We start from the raw sequence: 19696 nt of genomic DNA, 5'->3' as shown, positions 1-19696 counted from the left end.
TTTAACCTAAAAACATCAGAAAGACAAGGTTGCCACACAAGTGAATTGTCATACTTCTAAAAGAATTTACACACTCTGTTTATGAGGACCATGCTTCAGTGAGTCAAGAGGGGGATGTTGACCTCCAGAAGGATCATACAACTAGGTGGGAAACCCATTTCCCGGTTTTTATGAGCAACCCGCAGTAATCCAGTATCCCTTTAAACTGCTATGTGCCAGTAGCAAGGGTTATCTCTATAGGTGGAGTCTCATGTTACTCAAACGTTTAACTGTGGCAAAAATTTTTATTCTACTTCTCATGCAGTCAATTATGCCCCCTTATAGAAGCTGCTTAAGTTACCATAAGAGATAAATGTGGAGGTGGTTCGTGATGTTGAGCTATTGGTAACATCTGAATATATCTCAACCACTCCAGCAAAGGGAATTTTTTTAATAACCACCACCCTCATATGCATGCCTCATGAACCTGAATGTGTTTTGGAGGAACATACACAGCAAAGGGTACATAGAATGGTGGACATACACTCACTCGTGCCTCCTTTAAACACCAGGTTCCTTAGACCTTCATGAGAATATTTCCTTTGGCGGTAGTAGAGCCATGCTGTACACATATGACCAGATTCACTAGGGAAAATAATCAAGAAGCTTCACGGTTTCTTCAGAACATTTCACAAAGGGCCTCCAGGATGCACACTAAGTGATAGAGAGGTGGACAGAGCATCAGGGAGTTAGGTCCCCGCAGATGGCTCCCAGGAAAGAGATTGCAGCAAAACAGGTCTGCAGCATGACTACTACAGAGGTGTTGTCCGTTCATGTACCACTCCTTTTTCTCAAGCGTCTTTTAGCTTATCTGACACTCGAAGCCCAAGATGTGCATCTGGTAACAAATTTGGACTGAGACAGACTCCTAGAAATGGAAACACATGGAAGAAATTAGGGAAGATGGACAGGTTAGAGAAGAAAGAGCAGCACAGAAGGAAAGTTAAATCAGACGTCAAAGAAGACAAAAAGGGACAAGTTTTCAATCAGCTAAGATCCCAATTTGCAAATCTCTGAAGATTTTACAGGTACTGAGCTTTTTATTCTCTGGCTGAATGATCTATTGGAAAGAGGTGAGAATCACCAAATGGAAGTCTGGAAGCAAAGAGAAAGGTTAAATTTAAATGTGACAAAAGCCTCGGGCTTATGCCACAAGAGGCTTAAGTCTCAACCTCCACTTAGAGGCTGCCTCCTGGAATTAATTTGAAATGGTAAATCCTGTATTAGTTCAAGTATTCTGCTGCTGACACATTTGACGGTAAAAGGAAAATCCATTGTATGTTTACGTGGATTTAATGGAGTTTTCTCAGCAGGTATCTGTATTTTTTATAGAAAGAAAAACCACAGAGCCTTTTGAGATTTATTCTGTGACCTCCACATTTAAAAAAAGGCTAAAATGTGTTTATGTATGAACCTGTACGTATGAACTCGCACTCATGAAGGTATTTGCGGATATTTACCTATGTGTATGCACAATAATGCAATAATGAATATAAAAACAAGCTTGTAGACACACAAATACATCTCCTTGGCAGCATATTACTTTGCAACTCTGATAAGCACACCCACCCATGGCTCGTTTCTTTCTCCCAGTACCTTTGCTTTCACTTCCCCCACAGGCTGCACAGCGTCACCATACTTTCCTGAGACTCTTGTTCAGCCTCCATATGTGGAAACCGAAACCTAAGAGATTAGGATAACTGGTGGCACCCTGCCACTGCTGGGTGAGCTTTATGAGGCTGACTCTGAACAACGATATGCAATGGCAGCCAGCCACAAGGATGTGCAGGCAGAGCTCTGACCCAGGCAAAGTGAAAAATACTTGGCTAGTGGGAAGGACTTACCTGCGTGCTTGCTGCAGTAATGAAACATCCTGATATCCTTGTAATATAATTCTTTCACATTAACTGGTGAGGTTGTAGAAATCAAAGAATTTCCCAGATCATCAAAGATAGTTCATGAGGAGTCAGTGTGGAAAAAAAAACAAGCTGCAAGTGAACATATCTGTATTTTGGAATATATTTTTCTACTCTAAGCAGTCCTTCTACAGTTTTCTCACACTATTTTGAGTCACAGAAGTTCTATATATTGATCTTTCTGATTTTGCCTCATTTCTATGTGTTTGTTTCAATGCACATGCTTTGTCAAAGCACTAAGCAGAACAATAAGTACCCCGAACCCAGTGGGGATTTGTGTCCATGTTCTGCTTGAGAGCCTAAGTCAGTCATCACACAACTGGCAGAGTTTTAAATATGAGGAGGACCACATAACCAGGTGGACTTCATTTGAGAGAAAGCAGTGATTTTCTGTAGGTTGTATCAAGTAGAGTGTTCAGAGCAGCTCTAGAAACTTTCAGCTCTGAGATTTTCTTTTCCAAGCACTCGGATTGCTCAGTGACAACAATATACGGTTAAACTCTCCCCAGAATTCACCTGGAAGCTGTAACTGTCATGGGAGGCAAAACCTCCATCACAAGCAGAAAACATCTATCAGGATCAGGCATTACAACCACTGGGCACCATCAAGGATGGAGTTCATTTTCTTCATAGCAGTTCATACTAAACACATTAGCTCCTGAGCCATCTGTGGGCAGCAAAGCCCACAGTGTGTCAGTGGAAGCCACAAGTGAGGGTAGTCAAGATAACCAGGTTTTGGGTTTTTTAAGTCCTCAGGGCCCCGAGAGGCACGGACCATAATAATTGTCTTTGGTTTTTATTGTCAAAAAAGTTTGGGGTTCTTCCTTGTTCATGACCTTGGAATGTCACAAGCTTGCTTCAGCCAAAAGCTGGTTATGATGCAAACAGGAGCTGAGTGTGGCAAGGCCAATAGGACAAGGCCAACAGGATCGTGTAAACAAGAACTAAGGAAAATGAGCCTTGGCACAGACAGGGGATCAACAAGCTGAGTCAAGATTATGAAGAGTTAAACTTCAGCTAGGAGTTAGAAACAATTTGTACTGATTGAACTAAAAGATAAGTTAATGAAGAGTTAGAAATTTAGCTAAGAAGTACAGTGCTATCCACTATTATGTACCTGTCTGAAACTTTGCTTGCAGTAAATGAACTGTCATAAAGACAAAAGAAGCTGATAGAATTATAGCTAGCACCTAGATTGCATGATCAAATACAGGCAGGAAGTATGGACTGTCTCTAGAAGGCTTGCCCAGAATAGAAGGTAGAAAGTTCATGGTGATGAAGAGATCCCTGACTTCGTCTTTCAAGACTACTGACTCAAATCAAGACCATTGACCTAAATCAAGAAAAGAATTGTGCACGTGCAAAGGACCAGTGACTTCATTTTAATAGGAAGCAGGAATGGGAGGTGCTGGAGATATGTACATGACTCATATGTACCACTTGGTGAAATAAATAGAGGGCAAATAACTGTGTAAGCGGCTGGCACGTCTCTAGGAGGCGACTCCCATGCTGCCCGCCGGCGTAATAAACATGCCACTTTCTAACTTTAATTAGTTAGAGAGTTTTGTCCCTGAATACTGGGGTTTTTAACGATTCAAAGCTACAGAACCACCCCCAAAGTTGCTGGGAATTGCCGTGATATCATTTGTTTGGCAGCCTGTACCAACAACTAGTTACAATGGAGACTGAACAGGGAACACTGGGTCCATTTTAAAAGTTTTGCTCAGCAGTTTCACATCGTCTGTGTTTCTCTTTCCCAGCCCCGCTGTAACAACTCGTGTGATCAGTCTTCTCTGCCTCCTTAAATACACCTTAAAAGCACAAGGGGTTTCCAGTGGATACATCCAGTGGCCCAGTTCCAGGATGGACCTGCAAATAAAAATACTTACTTACTTACTTCTTCTAGCTATCTGAGTGGAGATGCTGAAATGCAATGACCATGGATACTGTAATTATCATTCCACAGTCACACCTCTTGGTGGATGGAGGATTTGCTTCTCTTGAACGGAGCATCTGTGGATTTTTGAAGTTGCTTTTTAAGATCAAGTACTGCTGTCAGTTACATGTTATAGCTCCCACTGAGACAGTGGAAAATCCTCTAGGTTAGCAGAGTCTTTCAAATGCAGACTAGTGTTTCAGTGATTAATGATGAGACATTACCATACCAAGAACTGACACTTACTGTGATTAGTTGATCCACTTAATACACAGACAAGTGCTTATTTACATGGCTAACTACAAGCTTCTGGAATTTTCTGCTCCAGTAAACTGTGGATGCAGATGGCAGGACAGGGTAAAAATAAGTCCATATAGAGACACTAAAGGTAAGACGCAGGGTTCCCAAATGCAGTCATTGTGGGTATTGAGGTAGTGGGACAGGATCATGACAAACCACAGCTAGTGGCCAGGATTGTCTGCTCTCTGTAAAAACATCTTCTCGGTCACTGCTAGGTAGAGTGTCTGGACTCTGCTTTCTGCCCTGATGGGGCATTTTTTGTGGTTTTAAGTTGTCCACTTCTGTTCCTCTTGCATCATGAGGTAGGAAACAAGGCTAGCTGAGAGGACAGCAAGTCTCCAGAGATGTTCCTTTTGGCATCCTGATCATCTCTTGCCAGAGGATGGGTCCTGGCACCTCAGGAGCCCTGTGTTGGAAGACCATGAATGAGGGGATGATAAACCCAGAGACAACCCTGAACTGGTTCAGGAGTGGCTGCTCCAGGTGGATGCACATAAATTTATGGGGCCTGATGGGATTTGTCCCAAGCTGCTGAAGGAGCTGACCAATATTATCGCAGGACCTTGCTCTATTTTTCAATGGTCTTGGGAGTCTGGTTACGTTCCAGGTCAAGTGGAAGATGGCAACGTTGTTCCAATTTTCAAGAAGGGTAAGAAGGAAGATCCTGGTAATTACAGACCTGCCAGTCTCACTTCAGTACCTGGTAAAACAATGAAGAAGGTTATTCTGAGAGACAGTTATCAGGTCCTGGGAGAGATGTCCTGGACCACCTACTCTGAGGTAGCCAACATTTGGGATAGCTTTGGACTAAATTAAGGCAAAAAATACCACGTGATCAATCAGAAAGTTTTATTTATACAGGTTGCAGCAATTTAAACCATATGATAGATTCAACAGCCTCTAGCAGCAACAATTTAAACATTTCTGAACAGCCTGCAGGTTAAATCTTTCTGAACAACGCGTGGCAACAGCCACCTTTGAACAGCCTGCAGCAGCAGTGAGTTAAACTTTTAAGCAGAGGAAGAAAGGAAGAAAGAAATATAGGAAAATAGAGGTAGAGAAAAGAAGATCTGGCCTTGTCCAGTTTTTAAATACAGAAAGGTAAATCATTCCCATCTTTTGCCAAAGAGAGGATACCTATATCATGCTGCTAATAACACTTTGTCAGTGAGCAGATACAAATATAACCTTTGGTTGGAAGGTTCATCTAGAGGTCAACTTTGGCTCAAGGCCCATTTTTCAGGCCTCAGTCAGGGCCTGTTGCTCAGGCCTCGGTACTTCACCTTCAGGATAAAATGTCCAGCACACAGCTAGATAAGTCCATAGGCCTTTGGGTGAGCAAGTGGCTCAAAAAGTTACAGTGAATGGGATTACATCAGGCTGGTGACCAGTCACCACTGGGGTTCCTTAGGGCTCATTTTCACAGCCAGTGATCTTCAATGTTCTTATAAATCATCGATGTGGAGGAATCAAATGCAGGAACCAAAAATTAAGTAATTTTGCGAATGATACTGAACTAGGAGGATCTGTGGATCCCCTTGAGGGTAAAGAGGCCCTGCAGAGAGATCTGGATACTGAAGAGCTGAGCAGCCACCAACTGTATGAAATATTACAAGAGCAAGTGCCAGATTCTCCACTTGGGACAGGGCAATCCTGAAATTTAAGTAATCCTGAAACCCATGACCGGTGATAGGACAGTGTAAATGGAATGAAGCTGCATTAGTGGTGTTCAGCTTGGACATTAGGAAAAGGCTCCTCACTGAGAAGGTGGTCAGTCACAGGAACAGGCTCCCCAGGAATGCAGTCACACCATCAGGCCTGTCAGAGGTAAGGAGCATCTGGAAGATGCTTCTAGTCATGTTTAGTTTTAGGTAGTCCTGCGAGGAGAAGGGAGTTGGATTTGACGATCCTTTTGGGTCTCTTTCAACTTGAGATATTCTGTGATTCTCTGATTCTATAAATGAAGCCCCTGAAATGGAAGTAGAAATATGACATTTAGATCCTCCAAGTGCACTTTGAACCTTCTGTGATTTGAAAGGGGCATAGCAGAAGCAGTCTATTAGTTGTAATAGCCCAGGATGTTACTGTTCCACATATGCCATATAAAATGGATTTCCCAAATAACCAATGACCCATGCAACCATAGATTTCTTTCACTCTCATTCACTAAAAATAGCTTTTGTCAGAAAGTTCTAATACATTGAAATCAAAATGCTGCAGCACTTATATTAGTTTTGCTAGATTTTTAAAAATACAGTCCTTCCAGGCCAAGGATGTGGATCTATTCATTCAAGCAGGGTCTCTTGTCTCCAGGGACACAAACTTTCAGCACTGTTGTTGAACACACTCTCTCTTCTCTCTCCTGCCTTTCAGGAGGTCTGGCACAAAAAAACCCCAAAGGTTGAATTTTCCCAGGGTACAGACATTCTGTTTTGAACAGCTTTTCTCATCTCACAGAAACTGTACCTTTCCAACCAGTCACAGAAGTTACTGAATGGAATCTGGAAGGGACTTTAATGATGCCTGCAGGGGCCCAGTGACTGGGGGGTGTCAGAACACTGCAGAAAGGGGCTGAGTAGCACCACTTGGTGAACTGAAACCCATGCTCAGATCCAGGTTAAAAAGGAATCTGGTGGAGGGTTTCTGAGATGAGACTGGAGTTCCAGGTAAAAATCAATGAATTTCTCACGCTGGAACCCAAAGGAGAAAAATTGCACTCTTAGCTTTTCCTTCATAATATTGTTGCCTTTTTCAACCTAAAAATTAAACTTGAGATAATTTTAGTACAGGAGATAATATGAAAGTAGATTTTTATTTGGAGGCCTCCAGGGGCAGTTATGGAGAATGTCCACAAAAGCCCCCATACACAGGGTGAATATAGTTCTTATAGCTTTTAGGAAATGAGCATAATTGATAAAAAGCACCAATTAGGAGGACAAGTGGTGATGCAATTACCCCCCCAGGGCAAGCTCCTTCTCTGGAGCCCTCCCTCCTTGGTACTAGTTGTACTTTATGGAAATGTGTCTCAAAGACCTTGTTCTCAACATTGGTTCCCAGGAAGAACCAAGATAGGATAGGGGTCTTGTACCCCCTGGGGCTTGGAGCTCTGGAATTTGTTTTGTCTTCCTGCCTAGGGAAAGGGCACAGAAGAGTACCGGGAAAGCTAGGTAGAATACAATAATAAGCTACAGATCTCCAAATATATATGCGAAGAATACAAAGAACATGTAAAAGAAAATAAGGCAAAAACCAAGATGGCATCAATCTGATGGAAAAATATCCACAGTGCTTCTCTCCCAGTGGGACAGGATAGTTCCCATCATTTTAGTATATCACTTTTTTCAAAAGCCTGCTGCAGTACTCTTTAGGGTCCAACTAGGTGCAAATCAGAGCTACATGCGAACAGGGGCTTCTTTCCTGCTCTTTACAGCTCAGTTGCCCTAGACTGCAAATAATTTCATGGGATTCCCTCTATCTCTCAGAGTGTACTGACCTTAAGGATATTTTTGAGCCTCCGACGATTTCTATTTAAGGCTGGTTGAAAGTTCACAGGCAAGAAATTATCATCACCTTTTTGTATAAAGGTCTTCCAACAGTACCTATAGTCTGGAGAAATAGAAGCAAAATGATTAACCTGAGTTTATTCAGATACCAGAGAAGCTCAGGGAACAAGACTTTTTAAGCTCTTCCTTGTGTCCACGTCACAGAGGCAGCTTGGCCTGGGATAGGTCAGCTGATGGATGCTGTCCCCTCCATATTTGGAACCAATGCCATTCCCTCCCTTAACTGCAGAGGAGCTCTTCAGCCAGCCTTATCCCAGCAACTGCATTTATTCCCTTAGACAGGGGAGAAGGACCATATCTCCCATTCCCTCTGGAGTGACATAAGGATGGTGGTATCTCTAAAAAAAGGAGAATTTTCATACAGATCTGGTTTCTAAGGGTCCTGTCCCTCTTCTCCTGCACTATTTAAACACCTTTTTTTGAATGCGACACTCATTCACTGCATGATGATGATTGTGCCCACGAAGAAGCTGGGTAGGACATGGGACACCATAGAAGCAAGCCCATACCCGATTCACCCATGCACAAAGTTCACCAGCTCACGCCTCCCCAGTCCCAGAAAGCATGGGGAACCTTGCCTTCGATTTCCATGACATCAATGGTTACTCTGCCTCGCAAGCGGGCAAGTTCCCTCAGGCCACTGCGTGTTCCTGCCCAGCGTGTTTTGTAGAGCCGTGCCACGTGTATTTCTATGTTCACATTGGGGTGGCTCTCCAGGAAATCCCGGATTATATAGCAGCACGTCATGCAGGGGCTCCAGGACAGGTACCAGGTGATGTAACAGATATTGGAACTTCTCAGCTCGAAGACTTCCTCCAGGAAGTACTCTTCTGCATGGCTATCATTATCATTATCCTTATCATTGTCATTTCTGACCCAGTGTGTCCAAATCGAGCCACTATTAGCCCACTGCAGCTTGCATAGTAGGTATGTCTTCTTTGGATATTTGCAGGGATCAAAATGTTCTCTTAATGCCATCTCAGATACATACATGCTGCAACAGAAGAGAAGCTTCAAGGAATCACTGGTTACAACTTTGTTTTCAGTAGTACTCCAGTACATTAAAAAGAGGGAGGGTGGCAGAAATCAGAGGAGAACTGAGAAGGGCAAAGCAGGAGAGAGCAACACAAGGAAAATGGAGAGGCAGGCACCAGGCTGGGCAGAGGAACTAAAGGAACCAAACCCTGAACCGCTAATCCTCCCTTCGTCTACAGCTGCATGCGGAACTTTCACCACCTCCCCCCTCCCTATGCCTGTCCTCTTCCTCATCAGTGGGAGTATTTCTAAAAGCTGTCTATATTTTTTTACATGTCAGACATTTTTACAAGGCTCCTATGTAGCCCTTTTCAATGTAGGGAGCTGTTGTGAATTTTGTAAAAACTGAAAAACAAAAAAGAAAATAAATGTACTGATAAACTATGAAGCTGAATATTTCTCCTTATTGGATTCTCTTGCTGTTTGTATTTTCATAAGAATTAGTACAGTCAGCACAATCCTACATGACAGAAGAAGAAAGAAATGCTCTATACAAAAAGATGCAGCTCCCAGGACAGATATTTTTTGAGTTCAGAAAGGACGTCTAAATATTGTCAGTTAAGGATATATACAAAGACTGCCAGTGTTGGTTGTAAATGTATCATTTACACTCAGTAATTATCTGTAATACATAAATAATGAAGTCTCCAGAGGCACTTTGTGGCCTTTGTACAATTGTCTTATATAGAGATTTATATGAGAATGCACTTCAGATATATGTTTTTCCACATTAAAATAATTCAGAATAAATCTAGTAGACAACTGATCAGATTCTGAAGACAGAAGCAATAAGCCTGTAAATTGTTTTATAGATTAGTACTCATTAGTAACAAAACCCAACAAACAAACAAACAAAAAACCAAACCAACCAACCAAACCAACAAAAAAGCACAGCAAAAAACCGAAAACAAAACAAAAAAGTCACAAAAACCCCCAGTGTGAACTAGGGAAAAATGAAATCTTGCAGAAGTAACTGTCACATATTCTCTATCTGCAGGACTTATCACTTATGTAAAAAAGCATCTCATTTATCTGAGTCAGTCAGAAGGCTTTGTCTTCTTACCCTGCCTTCCTCCTCATCCCAGCCTCCTACACATTAAAATACATATGCACACAAACCAGTTTATGAGCCATAGAGTGTATCTCTCCTTATCTCCTCCATGTAAAGTCCGTTTATACAAACCAAAGAAACCATGCGTGCTGATTTCTTTATCAGACTTTCTGTTGAATTTATGTAAATGTAATTACAAATGTAAATGTCAACAAATGTTTAATTCTGGTACAGGAATAACTTTTTTATTATACGTAATTCCTTTAGTAAGTTGTTAAAAAAAAAACTAAGAGAGACAAAAGTGAAGCACAGATTCAATTTTTATGCTTTCTCATTTGAGGTGTTAAAAGAGATGTATTCTTTCAATTTATAGTATGTTATTTGGAAGTTAATGTCTATTAGCTTAAATTTCCTTAAAACTCAGTTTTTAGGGAACATATATACATAATATAATTATATCATATGTTCACAATAAATATATAAAATATGTGACTGGTCGAAGTTCACCAAAAAAAAATTCATTTAACTCCCAATACTCAAGCCAATCAGTTCATCTAATTTTTACAGAAGGTACCTTTAAGGTTTTGGAAAACAATGTCACAACAGGTTACAGAGATCTGATTTGTTCAAAGGTATATGTAGAGGTTCCCATCTGATTATAACACACAAACAAGTTAAAACTTCCAAGTCTTACTTAAACAGGTCTTAAGCACCCTCTTGCCTGTGTTTTGACCATAAAATATTGCACTTTGGACAAGCTATTGCAATAGGTGTCCTGTGCATATTTTCAGGGACATAAAGCTATTTCTTTAGAACAATCTTGAAATGCACTGAACTTCAAGATATAGACACCTTAGGGATGTCGAGTGAAACTTACAGTGTAATCAACTTAATGCAACATGACCAAAAGTCTGCATTCTTATAAATATTTGCTACGGCTATAACTTGCTATTTTAAATAGTAGATTAATGAAAACTTAAACATCTCTACCAGGACAGATGAGAAATTTTAAAACCGTGATAAAACATTCACACACTATAGAATATATACAGAAAGGCAGCGTTCATTTTCCTCTCCAAGCCAAATAAGAGAACACTTAAAGTAATTGTGAGTTTACAGACAAATTGCCCAAAGCTGTGCAATCACTTCAATTTCTTTTTCATTTTTACAGTTACCACCAGCAGTCCTTGCTGCTCAGCATTGTTATATGTTGGTGTGTGGTACACATATAGACATAGAGCCCTACTCAAAAAAATTGAGCACATAACAGTTGTCAATATAAATATGAGACAAAATTCACAGTTAGCAAACAATAAAAGATATAAAGAAGAAAACAATTATTTTTCTTTCTAAATTTGGTTCATCAATCTCATAGAGGTGAACTTGCAATCCCTTCGGAATTTGAGAGCTGCAGAGAAACACACTGTAAAGTGTGACCAATAATTTGAAAGGTGGATTGTACCCCAGAATGTTTAGAGAAATCAGGGCAGAAAATGGCAGAGGGATGACAGCCAATGTAACCATCTCCTAGGCTTTATTTTCTTTTTGATTAATATGCAGCTGCTATGTAAATGTACATGAAACCTTGAAAATGTATTGACTGATTACAAAACACATTTTAAAATGTGTTATATATTTTTGCTGTATTGTCCCATCATCCATAACTTGAACAAGAATGCAATGAGATTATTTTAAAATGTACTAATTTTACAAAAACAGCTCCTAAACCTAATATCTCTTTTATTAAAACTGTGTAATAAACTGCATCATTATAGATATTTAATAATTTTCCTTCCTTCCTCTAACACTTTTTATTAGAAACTATTTAAAACTCTGCTCATTGCAAGATAATAATAGTAGTAATGATAATGTCTAAAAATACATGAGCATAAGTTTGACAAAACTTCTTTAATCTGCATTTTTTGTCCCTTGCTAATGCTTTGCACAACCAAGGCACTTCTTTACTAAACTTTGCATTAAAACTTCCCCCTCCCTCCCTCCTCCATTGAACCGAGGATGGTCTGAGACACTTTATTTTGGGTGACAACAGCTGTCTCAAGACCTCGAAACTGCCGAGCACAGAGGAGGGATTTTCAGCTTCTCTTGCAGCCCAGCGCTGGGGCGAGTCATTTCCTGCGTTAGCCCTTCCCCAACACATCCCCATCTTTCCTGTGCTTCTGTCAGTGCCTTTTGTTCCTCGGTGGTTTACGGCTCCCGGGAGAGCTTCTAAACCAGTGGGAGCTTCCCCAACAGGCTCAGACTTCAGTGCAGCCCCTCGTCCACTGCAGTGACACTGGGGACAAAGGTCCCACTCAGGTACCCTGCCACCAGTGCTGCCCTCGCCCTTCTCCAAGCAAGGCAGAGACTCTGCACAGACAGAGAGCCCTCCCCCGGGGCAGCAAAGCGAGGGATCCCCTTGGCTTGAAGCAGTAGCAACAACACAGAGCTGAAGCTGGGATGCTTTTTTTTTTGGTCAGCAATTTCTTTTACCCTCTCGGCTTTCTCCTGGACATGGCTTCTCCTTTGCCGGTGGACCCTCGTGGTGCTGTCGTCCTTTCTGTCCCTGCAGACGGGGCTCCACGGGGCACGCCCGAACACAAAGCACACCCCCAGGCTCCGCTGGCACAGGGTCACGAGAGAGGAAACCGGAAAACTTCGCTTCACCTCTGTTTCTGCCTCTTAATGACGTATCCATGCATGCCTGCCCCTAGCAGTGCTCTCACCTCTTTCTTCACCCCTTATCTCAGCTGCGAGGGGCGGATACATTTTTCCAGTTTAAAAAAACCATAATAATTGAACCATCTCTTTGAAGCCTGCTTCTAAGTTTCAAAGGGATGGTAATGCGTCCTTGGCAGAAAAATGTGATTTTTTTCTTCTGTGTAGGACGTTCCTCCCAGGGTCGCAGCTGTTCTGTGTGGCAGAACAGACCTTTCCTGGAGCACCCGAAGCTCAGCTCTGTGGAAAGCATGGTGGTTCTGCCTTGCGCATCACCGGATCTTTCCATGCTGTCACAACTTTGTCAAATTTGAGGTGCTCACAAACACCGCTCATGAGAGGCTTCACTCACAAAGTGTCAGCAAAGCTTACTCACCTTCCCTACCAAACCCAGCAGGGTTTCCCCTCTGGTCTTGAACAATGCTGCCTGAACACAGGGTGCCCAGCATCTCAAGGGGTCTTAGATTTACTAGCTGTCAATACTCTTCCTATTCTGTTTTATTAAAACAGCTGTTCTTTTGATGCCTTGATGATTTGTTGCCTTTTCTTTTATAGCCCTGTTATACCTTTTTACAACTTCTGTATTCTTAGTGCTTTTTGCCTTCATTCTTGGACTTTTTGTCAAACTAAGAGACTAAACATCTTAGGAGCTTCGTAGTCAGGGATCAGCGTGCCCCAGACCCCAAGGTCCTCTCCAGAACACATTTGTAAACTAAGATAGAACCATCCAGGGGAAGGTTCCTTGGGGAGGGAGGCTCACTCGAGCCTCTCATTGGGGAATGTTTGATAGATACGCTAATTAGTAAGACCTATAATATTATACCTGATCTTTGGGAGGGTGTGCATTGCTGTGTGCATTGAGGTGCATTTGACCTGGACATAGTGCACCTAAGGATCCTTAAAATAAATACCAAGGCAAAATCCCTTTTCCCTTCTAACCGTGTTTGATTCCTGATTTTAAGACCAGGAAAAGGCATCACTTTAAGTCGTGTGTTGTCAGGCCTTTCTTATGATGCCTGTATAACTTGGGTAAAAGTTACAAGATGCTTATGTAGCTTGAGTTATAAAATACCAGTACAACCTGAATCATAACTTTCTTTACCCATATAACCTGAATCAAACTTTCTATACAATGTAAGAGCTGGTATATGGTTAGCTAGTTGCTTAATGCTAAAATAAACAGAAACTCGCTAGGTGAATAGTTTCAAAAATAGACAAGTATAGCTGTATTGGCAAGCAGCAGGATGTACTAATGAGAAATTGGCAATTGTAAAGTCAATTAGCCACAAAATGAAGAATTTAGACCAGTGGGATCCAGAAAGACCAAGGAATACCATAACTGCGCTTGCTCCGAAGACATAATTGAAAAGTTCAGATGTGAGGAAGACCTTGAGCCTTCATCGAAGAAGACCTCCAAGACCACCTAAATTGGGGAAGCGCAAGTGCATCACAGAAGAACTATTAATAACTATAACATTATGTAAATTAGTTCTAGTGCATATGTGATGATGTTATAATGACATAGCAATATTAATCAATACTTACTGTGTAAATAAACCACAGCACTTGACAAGGGTGGGTGAGTTAGGTGAAGAAATCTCTGTCGCCTCCAGCACTGCAGTAAACAAATACCTGACAGTATAGACACCAGTCTATGGGGTTTTATTTCTAGCCAATATTGTCAGCCATTACTTTCTGAGAACCAGTACCTACCCTGCACCATTTCTCTTGCACATGAGTGATCCTGGCCAGGCCACTAAGATGCACACATCTTGAAATTGGACTTTGATTTGATCCTTGTGAGTCCCCTCCAAATCAGGATATTCTATGATGCTGATGAGTACATGGATAAGAGTGCAAAGGGGCAAAATCCATTTATTTTGAGATTTGTAAAAAAACCCCTCACATTCCCTTTATTTATGGGTTTTTTGAGTGTTGTTATAGGAATTTTCTGTGGAAGTATTTAGGAAAGATAGTAGCTCCCAAGTCCCACAAAGTTCCTGCTGTTCACCTAACCACTGTGCTGGAAGAACACAGTGCAGCCTTTCAAAACCATGGCCAAGGCAAACCTGGCAAGACTCACAATCCTAGGAAGACACCGAGGAATAGCTACAGATACCAGCCAGCCACTCAGCAGGGTTCTGCTTGCAGATTACCTGCACTGTGGGTGCAGACAGCTCAGCTGGCTCCGTGCAGAGTCTGGCTGGGTTCATCAGCTGAGGCACAGCACTGCCTGATCAGGTCTGGAAACATTACAAACGCTTTCATGGGACACCAAGCCTGCTCTAAGAAGGACTAGATGTGCCTAGAGAGTGCTGCAGAGGCTCTGCAGGTGTGTTCCTCAGATGAGGAGCCCAGGGGAGCAGCAGGCAACAGGACCCAAGTGACTCCTCATAGACCATGAAGGCACCAGCTCTGCCTCAGGGTGAGCTATGGCACACTCTGCATGTCAGCAGCTCACCAGGAGAGCAGGTTACCTCAGACTCAACACTGCCTGGATGCACAGAGCCAGCCTTGGCCTGGAACAGTTACAGGGCTATTTGTCCCTCCAGCAACTGGCCTTGGGGTTTTTTCTATTACCTGGGATATCCCAAAATGGCATGAGTTGACAGTATGAGGATTTTAGCTTCCATTTCTCTTTTTATGGAATACCTGAAGAAAATTGCTGAGCCCTGTCTCTTCTGAGGGACAAGGAGCTCCAGTGATTTCAGGACTGATGCCAAAGCTACTTCCAGATGTTGACAGCAGCTTGTTTAACCCTCTCTGCTTGAATGCTGGCTGCCACAGAAAGTGCCTGTCTCCAGTTGGGAAGGACAAAGTGAGCACTGTGGACTGTTGGCTAACCAGTGTATGCCACCCTAACCCAATGGGAAATCTTGTGTGGCTTGGAAGAGGATGGAAAGGCGTGCACAGCCAGTGTCTTCATGTTGACATGTCTGTTTGTAATGCATTGTGAGTACCTGTGGCAACAATGCAACTTTCTCAAAGCTGAAAAGGATCATAGATACTACCAGATAAGGTCTGCTAGGAATGCACTTCTATCATAAAAAGCAGAACACAAATGGAAGTTCATGGTGGGAATTAATGTATTTCAAGATTGCAATAAACTCACCTAACTTGGAATTAAAAACTTATATTACTAAGGAATGGGCCTCTTTGCAGCTTGCAGATTGAGGTGCCTTACACCTTTAAAATAAGATGGCACTCAGCCTGAATGGGTTCAATGGAGATTTGACGGGAAATCTTCTTGCAGGATAATGTGCAAAATGAGTTTGTTTACATGATCCATTCCAGTGACTCTGCTCTGACAGAAATAGACATCACCTGAGATGAAGTCAAGAGATGGCATAAGTACTTTCCTAAACTGCAAAAGCTCTGTTCCCTAGAATGTGCTGTCAACAGCTTTCTCCAAAGATCTAAGCAGGGTGTGATTGGCTGGCACTAAGCAATGCCTGTATCCCTTCTCCAGAAGCCATTTCCCATTCTTCACCTCTAGCTCCACAAATCATATGGCTTTTGTCTGTGAACCCTGCAAGTCCTAAGTGGACAGACACACACTCATATCGTTATTAATATTTTGATCAAATGATTGATTAAATCATATTAAAGGGTTAGCTTTGATTATAAGTGGAGAATTGCAAAGTATAAGGTATAGAAATATCAGGAGTCTTGTGTCTGGAATGTGTAACCTTACAAACCTCACCAAGAAGTTACTGGACCCTTATATTTCAGTCAAGAAGCTATGGAGATGATCATGCCCACCAATTATACTGCTTGGAAAGCCAGTCCCCTTCCCACCTTTAATATTAAGGCTTCCAATCAGTACACCTCAGGAGAGATAACCAATGATTGTTTTAGGCTAAGAACATTGATGAAGTTATTAACAACTGGAACCAACCAATGCAAAGGTTAAATTTAAGAGCGGGCATGGTATGCATAGTATGTAAAAGAACTTATATACCAATGATTCAGCAGAAAAAGTATATAAAATGGATGGGTTATACTTATATGCCTGTAAGTTTCTGTTGGTGTCTGTGTATTGCTTAATATCTGTCAGAGTTTGTGTATTGTTTGCCATTCAAATACATGGCTAAGAAACTTGGTGTGGGCATTAAGGATATGTTTAAGAGTAAGAGTGTTGGTGATTTGACTGATGATGAACAGATTTTTAAAACCTCGCCATTGGGGTGTTTATTGAAACATTGGGCAAAGCAGCAGGTGAATTAATTAAGTGGAAAATGGTTGAATATTTTAATAATTGGTGGCTGAAGTATATTTTGACAACTTGCACTGTAATAATTGGTTACATTATTGTTGGGAATGAAAAAGTAAATTTTACTCAGTATAGGAGCAACTTATTTGGTATTCAATATGTGTAGAGAAAAACTTAGCTTGGAACCTGTAAGTGTTGTGGATGCAATTGGGGGAAGGAGAACAGGTTTCTTTTTTACAAACATTACTGTTTAAGTTAAGAAAACAGTGGGAGACACACCAATTTGTATATGCCTGAATGAACCATCCCCTTGTTGGAAAGAGAATCATTGGGGAAATTGGATGCTTAAATAACTTTCTGTGATGAAGAAATATAAATTCAAATATCAGAATCAAAAGCTGTTGAGGCAAAGATTTTTATGTTACAGGAATAAAAAAAGAGTTGGAAGAAATCCCAGAGGAGGTAGAGAATTAACCCCATTGGTATAGGCAGCTGAGATGCCTGGATGATCAAAGGTGGTCAAACCAGTAAGGATTACTTTCAAACCTGAAGGCAAACTGGTAAGGCAAAAATAATATCCCATGAAGTGGGAGGCAAGGAAAAAGTTGGAGAAGCTTATTGAAATTTTTAGAATATGGGTTATTGAAAGAGCATGAATTAAAATATAACACACCAGGATTATCAATTACAGATTAGTATGAGGTTTAAGGGCTATTAATAAAAAGTACCTGGTATTTATGTAGCAGTAGCTAGTCTGTACACACTCTAGACAGCACTGAAAGAGGAATATAAATGGTTTATGGTGCTTGATCTTAAGGAGGCGTTTTTCTGTAATTCCTCTTGACTCAGATAGTTAGAAATTGTTTGCTTTTGAGTGGCGGAGTCCGAACACCAGGTGGAAGGTGCAACTGGCATGGACTGTGCTCACAATATAAAAAGAAAAAAAAAGAGAAAAAAAATTGGAGAGCTGGAAAAAGAAAATCTGGACAGAACTTCACTACAATGTGTGGATGATGTTTTACCAGCAATCAAGACTGAAAGTAAGTGCCTCGGGGCTAGTGTAAGTCTATTAAATTTCTTGGGACTATTTGGATACAGGGTGCCAAAGGAAATTGCATAAATAGACAAAGAAGCACTAATATATTTTGGAGATCTCACAGGAAAAAAGAAGCTTGGGAAGCAGCTGCAAAGAAGCTGTTTGCAGACTCCAGAGCCAAGGACTATGAGCCTTCTTAGATACAGCCAGATGGTGACGGTCATGGATTGCAATTATGGGGTACTGGCAAAACCCTTGCATGGTCCTCCACTGAAAATATTTGGTATAGACTCCTGAGAGTCAGAGGGTCTTTGAAGACCTAAAAGAACCTTAATTCCAACCCCTGCATTGGGACCCCCACACTTAATCCAAACCACCTGAGTTATGTGTGCACAAAAGGATGCACCCGGCACTAGGGATACTGGTGCAGCGTTTGGGGTCATGGAAGTAGCCTGTCCAAACAGGTGGACAATGGAAGTCAAGGTGGATACCTGAGAGTGGTGGTAGCCACAGAGAAGCACAAAAGCTGTTATATACCCCACATGGGCACAGCTAGTTTGGGACAAAAACAAGGACATTGGATATTGCCGGCAGAATGCTGAAATACAGGTTGATCTATTGGAGGAGGATGTTGCTGAACTTAAGGTACACACTACTTTAAACCCAGCCATGTTTCTCCAGGCTTCAAAAGAAGCCCAGAGATTTTTGTGTGACTGCCTGGTGACAGGAATGAGAGGGAGGTGTCTTTACAAACAAACTGTGGGCCTGCTGGTACATAAAGCCAGATACTGAGAGGTGAAAGAAGCAATGGGAGGAACCATAAATTCCATAGGAATTCCACTAAATTGACACAGACTGTTACTCATCCAAGGCCATGCTAAATTCCTGGACTTAGAGAAAAAAAACAGAGATACAAAGAAAAAGGAGGGACAGGGGGGTGCAGGTTAGAAGGGGGTCTGTATTAAGTGATTCAGGAAGTCTATACCTCTCAAGTACCTCAGCCAATGGGGAAAGAGAGAGGGAAATGCAGCTGGGAAATTAGGATAAAAAGGAAGCTGTGCCCTCCAGCAATTTGAGAGACCCCATGGGAAATGCCCCATGGGCTCTACCATTATTTGAATAAAGTTATAGGAATCCTCTGTCTTCTTTTTGAACATAAACCTCTGGCATCTTGGATTAATTTACCTAACACTGGTAATCACTGAACAAGTGTGTTCTGGCAGATCGGATCCCAAGAGCGATCCCATCCCAGACCCAGAACTGGACCTGCACTCCAGTGGGAGCAGCATGGTACAGAATGGAAAATGGGCAGCTGGTTATGCAGTGGGAACTTTAAGTCAGGTAATAGAAGCCCAGGCTTTAGCTTTTAACACATCAGCACAAAAAGCAGAGTTAATGACCTTACACCAAGTGCTAGAAATCACTGAAGGAGAAAGGGTAAACCTATGGACTGATTTAAAATATGGGTTTGGAATAATACACACACATGAAACCATATGGAAAAAAGGAGAACTGTTATCGGCATAGAGTGCTCCTATTAAATACAAAGAAGAAATTAGTCAACTACTACAGAGTGTGCAAAAGCTGAAAGAAGTGGCTGTGATGCCCTTGTAAAGCCCATCAGTTTGGAGACTCCCCAGTTAATACAGAGGATCAATTCACCGACAAAACAGCTAAGGAGGTTGCTGAAAAAGGTATGCTTGCACTAATACCTAGAAAAAAATTTGAATGTCTGGGAACAAAAACCAAATTATAGTAATCAGGACAGGCAGATAGCCCTATCATTAGAAGCTATGGAAAATCCCAGCAAGTGATTGGTAAGCTCACGTGGGCAGGTAATTGTACCTCCACAATTAATGTATGAGATAACTAAGATAACAGAACTAAAACAT

At 41.6% G+C, this 19696-nt stretch overlaps 1 protein-coding gene across 1 annotated transcript; it reads right to left on the bottom strand.

Annotated features, from left to right (window-relative positions):
* Positions 1-5026: 5026 nt before the first annotated feature.
* Positions 5027-12586, bottom strand: LOC125322007 (C->U-editing enzyme APOBEC-1-like). Its single transcript, XM_048295522.1, has 4 exons — positions 12331-12586; positions 8333-8748; positions 7685-7797; positions 5027-6160 (listed from the first exon to the last, which is right to left on the bottom strand). Exons 1-4 carry the CDS (start codon positions 12351-12353, stop codon positions 6146-6148), a joined length of 567 nt encoding a protein of 188 aa, XP_048151479.1. The 5' UTR covers positions 12354-12586; the 3' UTR covers positions 5027-6145.
* Positions 12587-19696: the final 7110 nt, after the last annotated feature.

Source organism: Corvus hawaiiensis, chromosome 2 (assembly GCF_020740725.1).
Source record: "Corvus hawaiiensis isolate bCorHaw1 chromosome 2, bCorHaw1.pri.cur, whole genome shotgun sequence".
Lineage (NCBI taxonomy): Eukaryota > Metazoa > Chordata > Aves > Passeriformes > Corvidae > Corvus > Corvus hawaiiensis.
This window is presented reverse-complemented; position numbering and strand designations above follow the sequence as displayed.